Source organism: Hirundo rustica, chromosome 5 (genome assembly GCF_015227805.2).
Source record: "Hirundo rustica isolate bHirRus1 chromosome 5, bHirRus1.pri.v3, whole genome shotgun sequence".
Taxonomy (NCBI): domain Eukaryota; kingdom Metazoa; phylum Chordata; class Aves; order Passeriformes; family Hirundinidae; genus Hirundo; species Hirundo rustica.
In genome coordinates this window covers 37792781-37800799 of record NC_053454.1, presented here as the reverse complement: position 1 = coordinate 37800799, position 8019 = coordinate 37792781, and the positions used below count along the sequence as shown (strand labels likewise).

At 40.9% G+C, this 8019-nt stretch overlaps 1 protein-coding gene across 1 annotated transcript; it reads right to left on the bottom strand.

Annotated features, from left to right (window-relative positions):
- Positions 1 to 156: 156 nt before the first annotated feature.
- MCUB (mitochondrial calcium uniporter dominant negative subunit beta) lies at positions 157 to 7805 on the bottom strand. Its single transcript, XM_040064593.1, has 7 exons — positions 7721 to 7805; positions 7289 to 7459; positions 4048 to 4152; positions 3680 to 3840; positions 2809 to 3012; positions 1318 to 1434; positions 157 to 359 (listed from the first exon to the last, which is right to left on the bottom strand). Exons 1-7 carry the CDS (start codon positions 7803 to 7805, stop codon positions 282 to 284), a joined length of 921 nt encoding a protein of 306 aa, XP_039920527.1. The 3' UTR covers positions 157 to 281.
- Positions 7806 to 8019: the final 214 nt, after the last annotated feature.

Here is an 8019-nt window from a genome sequence, read left to right as displayed (position 1 = left end):
CTGTTTTGTCATTTTACCAGCAGTAAGAATGCCTCCATTGTACTAATGAGATTTGACAAATATTTTGAAGAACTTTACTTCAGCAGTTTCTTCATATGGTTAAAAAAAACCAACCAAACAAAAAAAACACATGCAAAACCATCAAGTGACCAAATAATTTTTAAAGGTGTTTATTGCAACTTTTAAAACTTTAGTGGTCAAAAATACCCAGAGGTGTTATGGAGTAACTAAATGTTTGTATCAGCTTTGAAAGGGCATCTCCAATATGCACAAAACCAAAGTCAGTCCTTGTCACTGATTTCCTGGATGGGAAGCCTCAGGTGCAGGGGTTGGCGCAGACGCCTTAGGGATTCTTCTGCCTGCCAAAGAGAGAGGAAGAGTTCATCCTTCTGCAGCCTCTGTTTTCTCCTCTTTCACACATGCACTGTCTTTCTTTTCTCAGAAAGCAGTGGTCTTAGGCAAGGAACCACACCAGTCAAATGGAGGATACTGAACACTGACAGACCTGCTCAAGTCATGCAGTCTCCAGAGAGAAGAAGGAACCCTACCCGTTAACCCACTCACCCACACCCCAAAGTATTATTTTCCTGAAGTGACAATTAAAAAATTCATACCCCCAGGCCACTGAAAAAGGGTAAAACTGTAACATCATGTCAATTATGGTACCTGAAATTACACTCTGAACTATGGGGTTTGAGCCAAAATTGAGGTATTTTCCATTTTCCTTTTCTTTTATGAGATATTGAATACAGGGCTGTCAAGATGGGGTGGAGGAGTAATAACTGAGGAGTAAGAGATCTGCTACAACTATTTCATGAAGGCCATCAAGTTTCTCCTAGGTGAACATACCACCTTTTCCATCCAGTCACTCATATTCTGGAAACCTAAACCTTTTACCTAAGGAATAAGGTTATGTTGTCAAATGCTGAACTCTGCAAGGCAATCTCCTTTCACGGAAGGGAGGAGATTGGTTTACCGCAGCAGTGCAGCAAACATACTGTGCCCAAAATAAGTGCAGCTATTGTATTAAACGGCCAAAAATGCAACATTAATTAGAGTATGCAAAAAATAGATGTCTTGCTGATAAACTGACTTACTTGTGTTAAATTAAATTCATTAAGGTCTCCCTTTCTGACGACTTACAGAAGTAATTTATACATCAAAGGCAAACACTGAATGATTATCTGAACAGCTGAAACTGGCTGATAAGCTTGTTTGGATAGCAAGCCCTGAGGTCAATTTTCTGTTAGCTGAGAGTTTACTGAAAAAGTCCTAAGCCAGAAGCTGCATCATTATTGAAGGACTGCAGTTAAATACCTCTGCTAGGTCGTCTTTGAGTTTGTTGTATCGCTCCACATTAAACCGCTGCTTTTTGGATTTGCGGTAGAAGTAGTGGAGGAGCTGCCTGTCCTTAGCTTGAGGATAAACGTAGTCCTGGGGAAGGAAGGATGACATGGATTTGTGGTTAGCAAGGAACTGAGTAGAGGCCAGCACATTAGAAACAGCCTGTTTCAGGAAGACTTACCTTGTCCAGCATCCATGTATGTTTTGTAAGGAGGCTACATGTGAAGTTATGCTCTCATGAGCTGTAAGAACTTTTTAAACACATAGCAGGGAGTAATTTTCATCACGTCTGAAGGCATTTTCAATAATTTTCAATTATTTTACAATAAACACATAGCATGATCTTCATGACTGGAGCCACTTCAGTCAATGGAGTCTACTTCCAAGGAGTGAGAGAAAGTTCAGGAACTACTTCTTGAGGACTTATTTGGAAGTCTTAAGCAATGGCACAAGCAGCTGTTCAAAAAAGCCAAGTAGCAAACTCTGTCTACTCACAAAAAGTATGAATGCCTTAGTCCTTCTTAAAAACCATTCAGAAGGAGTAAAATATTCTGAGCCAGCTGTTCATAAAAAGAGACACATCTCCCCCTTTCACTGAAAGAACCTAATGTCTCACAAGGTCTACAGATCCCTTGGTATAATGGAAGAAAGTGTTGGTTACTCTTCCACATACTTGCACCAAAAAAAAAAAAAAAAAAAAAAGAGTTTTGCATCACAGAAAGTTCAACATCAAGATGTCCACTTTGAGAGTAAAGTACAGAGCTAAAACAGGAGAAAGAAACATTTCTCAAAGTCTTAACAGGATTTCACAACAAGTCTGTATTGTGAAGATAAATTAAGATCTGAGCGAACTTTTTGCTTCTACACAATGCCTGCTTCCTGCTCCACTTCAGCTGTCCTAGATTTACCTCCATTCATTCTAAGTCATGGAAAAGCAGTCAGATTATGAAGAGCGGAGCAATAACATTTTTTCAGGCACCAAATATATTTCAGTATATTTCAGTGATGTAACTGCCAGTTACAAACAGTTTGGTAACCTGCACTGTATATACACAAACTCCAGCAAATAAAAACTACTGTTGGGTGACTTGCTGCTGTAAAGCAGCATTCACAAACTGGCCCAGCACTGCCAGTTGCTCTCCCATTACTGCAGTGGGCAAGGTGCTATTTACTACACAAAGTGATCTACAAACATTTTAAAGGAGAGCCTTCTTTCCTCACTTTTCATTCCCTAGGTTATGAAATCTCACTGACAGTAGTTATGCTCAGCATCTGGTTCACGTGCAGCAGTACCTGCTTGATTCTGCATGTTTGTATCCAGCTGCAGTAGAGATCAAACAAGTCCTTGTCTGATGGCAAGGCCACTCACTGAATTCTGCTTCCATCACAGCTCAAACATTGTGACTCACAGATTTAGTTTTCCTCCTTTTCAATATCCTAGACATTTAGAAGAGAAGGACTGACCTGCTTGGTAAGAACAAAGTAGGCGTAGAAAGCCATGGCACTCCCGTAGGTGATGAAGTATGTGACTGGCTCCATGATGTCCCACGAGTAGACCCACCACGTCAGCCACGCCAGCGCTCCCCCCTGAGTTGACATCAGAGCTAGGCCAACCCATAAAAGCCTGGAGGTTTTTGCATCTGCACTGTCCATGATTCTGGCTTTCATCTAAACAAAAGAAATGCAGAAACCTAATCAACTAAACATGAGTGCTCCTTCGATGAACAGCTCCTCAACTTTACTTTCTCCCCTTGGACTAGATTCTTTCTCAGGATGTCTTACCAACACCTCTCACTGACTTACCCTGCTGAGAAAATAAAAGCACTGAAGTCCCAGGGCAACCAATCTTCTTGCCACTTTGCTCCAAGAATTCCTGCTTTTAATCTCCCCTTCGCACTAGGAGGGATCTATGTCTGCTGGATTTCCATTTATCATTCGAGGCTGGCCCTCATAAAGCAGGAGTCCTGTTGCCCACTATCCTAAGCCATGGATGATGTCAACCCCACTGCTGTGGGTTTTTGCTGTCATGGGTATTCAGAACTCATAAAGCAACAGGTGACTTTCAATGACATTTCAACAAATGGCCTTTCAATCTCAATACTAGCCATGTTCCTGACATCTTGCTCCAGGTGTTGTGCTTTCTACCCCATTAATGTCCACAAAAAGAAATGAATTGAAAATAATTTGCATTCTACTTCAGTCGACCTCATTTACATAACAAACAGAACAGACACACCCTAGCCATTTATGCTGATTTTCTTCTGTTACAGTACTTACTTCTGATGAAAGGAAATGCTTTTGAGTTTTTTAAAAAAAAGTTCCCCCACTTTCCAACCTGTTCAAGAGGCAGCAGCTCTCCTTTCAGATGGTCCAGTTTCTGTAGCAATTCTCTCTCTTTCCTGATCTGGTGATCTTCTAAATGTAGAGCCACATACAGTCTGTGAACCAAGGATTTGATGTCTTCCATTTCAGTAGCATGCTCACTACTCAGCTTATCTGAAAAGAAAATATTTGTCATATAAACCATTTCAGGAACACATCCTTCTTCATTTTCTCCCCACCTCCAACCCCAAAAGCAGGACAATCCAATGGTAAAAAGACAAAGCCAAAGAGAAACACTTTTCTCCCAGGGCCCAGTTTTCTGAGACTTCCATGCCTTTCACTAAATGAAGTGAGATGACCAGTTTTAAGGATTGCTCTTACCTTTTACAGGAGGTGACACACTGTATCCTGTGTTGTTGATAACAAGCTTAAAGTCATTCGTCAGTAAGACCTCCATCAAGGTTGCATGAGAGACCTTGGTACCATCTGCAAAAGAAAGATTTCAGTTCTAGATCACTTATCATGAGGAGTTTTAAACTTTAGCAGATAGCCCTGTAGAAAAGTGCTGAGGTTCTTCACTAAAAAGGTTTGGAAGTAACTCTTACCCTTAGAACTGGTAGCTAATACTGAACAGTCAGGAGGAACATATGGTGTTATTCTTGGGGCTGTCCTGTGCAGGGAATGGAGTTGTTGATGCTCTGGAAAGCCCTCTTCTACCTTTTCTTTTTTTTTTTTTTTTTAATGTAGAAATTTACATGAATTGTACCCCACAAAATTTACATGCAATTTCACAGCTCCTTCTTGGTAGGAGCTCCCCTAAGCCACACACCACTGCTGCTGGACACATCACTGTGGCACAAGGGTTTGAAAAGCCGTGGAGCAGCTGCCCCACAGCAGCTGTTTGAGATGATTCTCATTTTCTATACACAAAAAGGGCACCCTCCCCTGCCCTTGCCAAGGGCTAGGCAGGTTTACTCCCAAGATGAATAACCAAACAGGCTACAAAATACCAAGATTTTGTATGTAGATACTTGTCACAGTGCTACTGTCCCAACTCCTCCACCTGTCCTCACACATCTGCTACAGAAAGGCTCCACAGACAACCCCACATGTGCAATTATTTGTTCACCAGAACCCTGTCTCCAGGCCCCATCTAATGAAACTCAGACTACGGAGCTCTGCAAGCAGACACCCCAGCTGGCTCACCTGCCCACTCTGTGTGGGCAGCAAAGCAAACCCAGAAGCTGAACACTTTCAATCCAAAATTTTAATGCACTCATTTTTCTTTTCAGTGTAATGAAACATCAAGGCTCATTTGCATGTACATTATTAAGGTGACATTTGTAACTCTTTCTATAACATTGAAGGGAAAAATGCTTTTCAAAAGAAGTGCCAGACAGGCTCTTTGTTCTGGATATTCAGAATACATCGCTGATTTATTAACCTGTGCAACCTTTTATTAACTGAAAAGAAGAGATGTTTTGAGGAAAGGGAGGAGGTATTTTATTTTAGAAAATTCCCCACAGGCTTTAAGCAAAGGCTACTTTCAGTCCTGTACCTAAACACAAGTGTTCCAATGTGGACGAAAGGTCATTTTTTGTCTACAAAAAGTTCACAGGACAAAACCCAAATCCATCGATAATGAAAATTAATCATCATACACAGCACTGATGACTTCAGTTAAGGTTAGGCTAAATGACACAGAAGTGTGACTACACTAATTCAGGGCTTCATAATTTTTCTTTAATAATTAATGTTTAAGTTCAACTCTCAGTACCTGACCAATAGTTTCTCTTTACAGTATCAGTTTCCTGATAAATTAAACATCTCAGCTGCTCTATAACATTACAATTGCCCGGCACTTGACAAATACAAAGCAGAGAACTATTTTGAGCCACTTTTTTAGTCTAAGTATTCCCAAATCAGAGGGGATGGGGGTCATGTTTCACAAGTGACCCATGTTTGCACTGAAGCAGGAATTGTTAGCTTTTGCAGACACAGAAGAGAGGAAAGCGACCTGGCAGTGAATCCCAAACACGCCTGTCCTGGATGTCTGCACAAGAGCAGTACCCCAAGGTTAACTGCTGCCAGCACAAGTTCTGCCTCAGCCCACTAAGAAATCCTTTGTAGGGAAAAACTTCTGTGTTCAGGGGAAGGCCAGCTGCTCACAATGACCATTGCTTACTGTGGCTTCTGAAGATAAAGAGTCTTTTAAGAAAATATCTTCAAGAGAATTTTCTACTTTTGCTCTCTAGCAGACACTATCAAAACAAAGCAAAACAAGACCAAAAAACCCCACCACCAAAACTCCCGTGCACATGAAGCTGGTGAAGCTCATGAACACACTGGGATCCACATAGATCACATCTCCATTGCTCCAGAGGATATCAATCAATTGCTCAGTGGAGTATTTTCCTGTTTTACTAGATGTGCCCACAAAGGAAAGTAAAGCACCTTCTCTTAGGTCTGTGGCTTTCTGGGAACATCAATCTATTTTCAGTTTCTTTAAAAGCCCCTGCAGCCCTCTGTAGTATCAACCAGAAAGAAAAGAATGTTATGAATCCACCCAGCTATGAAACCAGACCAGCTTTCATTGACACCATCCTTTCTTCTGCTTATGTGTTACCTCCTGTTAAACAAATCTTTACATAGATATGTAGGTATCCTTGTTTTTCTTTCTTTTTAGGGGTGTGAATGGAGAAGGGGAGAAATAGATGCTTTTAATTAGCCAAATTCAAGTACCTATTCTAACAGATTCAGACAAAAAAATCTACATCCCAATTCCAGTTTTAAGATTGAATCCTCCTCTAGTACCAGGGCAGGGGTTGTAAGAGCACTGCCAAAATACAGACCAAGTTTTCTTGGAAATAAAATGGAGAATAAGGTTAACTAAATGTTAGTTTTTATCAACAAGCAAACCAAAGATACAAAATAGAGCACTGAGCAAAGCTTGAGAAAATTATCTGAAGCCTTGGGACAATTGGCTAAACAGGATATTACGGGGAGGAAAGTCCACACCAGTGCTAAAATACCAGTTACCCTTTGACCCTAGCAATCAGTTTCCTTTCAGCCCAAGGGCCCTGAAATATTGTACTCCAGCTGATAAATGAAATCTCCTCAATGTCTTAAAACACTGTCCTTTACTATTGCACACATTATTTGGTTGCTTAGCTCTTGGGTTTTCAATACACAAGTTTGTAGTAAGGCAAATGGATTCTTTCAGCTCTTGATAACACTGAACAACTGGCAGGCACCAATAGCCTGACAGGTTGTCTTTTAAGAATGATCATGGAGGACAAGGAAAGAAAAAGACATCAAGGAAATCAGGAGATACTTGTTTAAAGACAGCATTACAAAGAGAAGATAATTGAAAAAGATAACAAAGGACACTACTGGGATAAAAGGAGAGTTACAGTGATAGATCAAATTGTGCACTTTTAATCAGCCTTTTCAAGAGGACTCAGTTATTAACTCTGAAACAATAAACCCTAGAAGCATTCAAGAGCTACTGCAACAGCAACAGCACTAAAACCTGACGGAGGACTGAACTTGTGCTCCAGAAGAAGAGTACAGTCCATTTGAAAACACACTTATTTCAGGGAGTAACAGAAAAACAAGATACCTGTTGCAAAGACTTCAGCTCTCTCAATTCCTTTATCTTCTCTTTGCACATCCTGCAGGAATGCTCCTACAGTGGTCACTACTGGCTTGACAGTGAACTGACAGCGTTCATTTCTTGTGGGCAGCGTAAGAGTTATCACAGGAAGACCGTGTCTGTAATTAATAGTTACTTCTGGAAGGGAAAAAAAGAAAACTAAGTGAAAAAGTTGCCTTGTAGGTTGGAGTTTAATGCAAGGCTGTTCTAAAAACACAGGATAAGTAAGAAAAATTACACAAAAAATTTCTAGATTTAAAAAAAATTAATATACTACTTCTGTTTCTGAAAGATATATATAAAACCATGCAACTAATGCTACCTCACAGACTCTCATAAAACAAATAAAAAGCTTGCTGACACTGATAGGAAGGGGGCAAAGTTGCTGTGAAAGCTTACCATCAGATGGCACCAGCGTGCTGTAAGGTGCTCCTTCCCGGCCCCTCCAAGCTCCGGTGTGCCTCCAGAGTCCCACCTGCAGCATGGACACAAGGGAACTTGGCCTTAGAATAGTCAGGATGCAAGGTGTACCTGGTTAAAGGCAGCACCCAGCCTGTCACGGTGATCTGCACCCGTGTGATCTGACATCAGAGGCGTCTGCCTGAAGGAAACCCCTTACTTGGCAATTCTATGTGAAAGGTGAAACCATCCTCATAGAAAGCACCGTTTTTGCTAAAGGTATTACGGTATTGCCCATA

Bases quoted from the DNA above. Each gene is read 5' to 3' on its own strand.
- MCUB (XM_040064593.1), bottom strand. From the start codon at position 7,805: ATGCTGCAGGTGGGACTCTGGAGGCACACCGGAGCTTGGAGGGGCCGG. The intron at 1,435-2,808 runs GTCAGTCCTTCT...TTCCTTCCCCAG, and splicing joins ACTTTGTTCTTACCAAGCAG to GACTACGTTTATCCTCAAGC. The intron at 360-1,317 runs GTATTTAACTGC...TCTCTTTGGCAG, and splicing joins TCAAAGACGACCTAGCAGAG to GCAGAAGAATCCCTAAGGCG.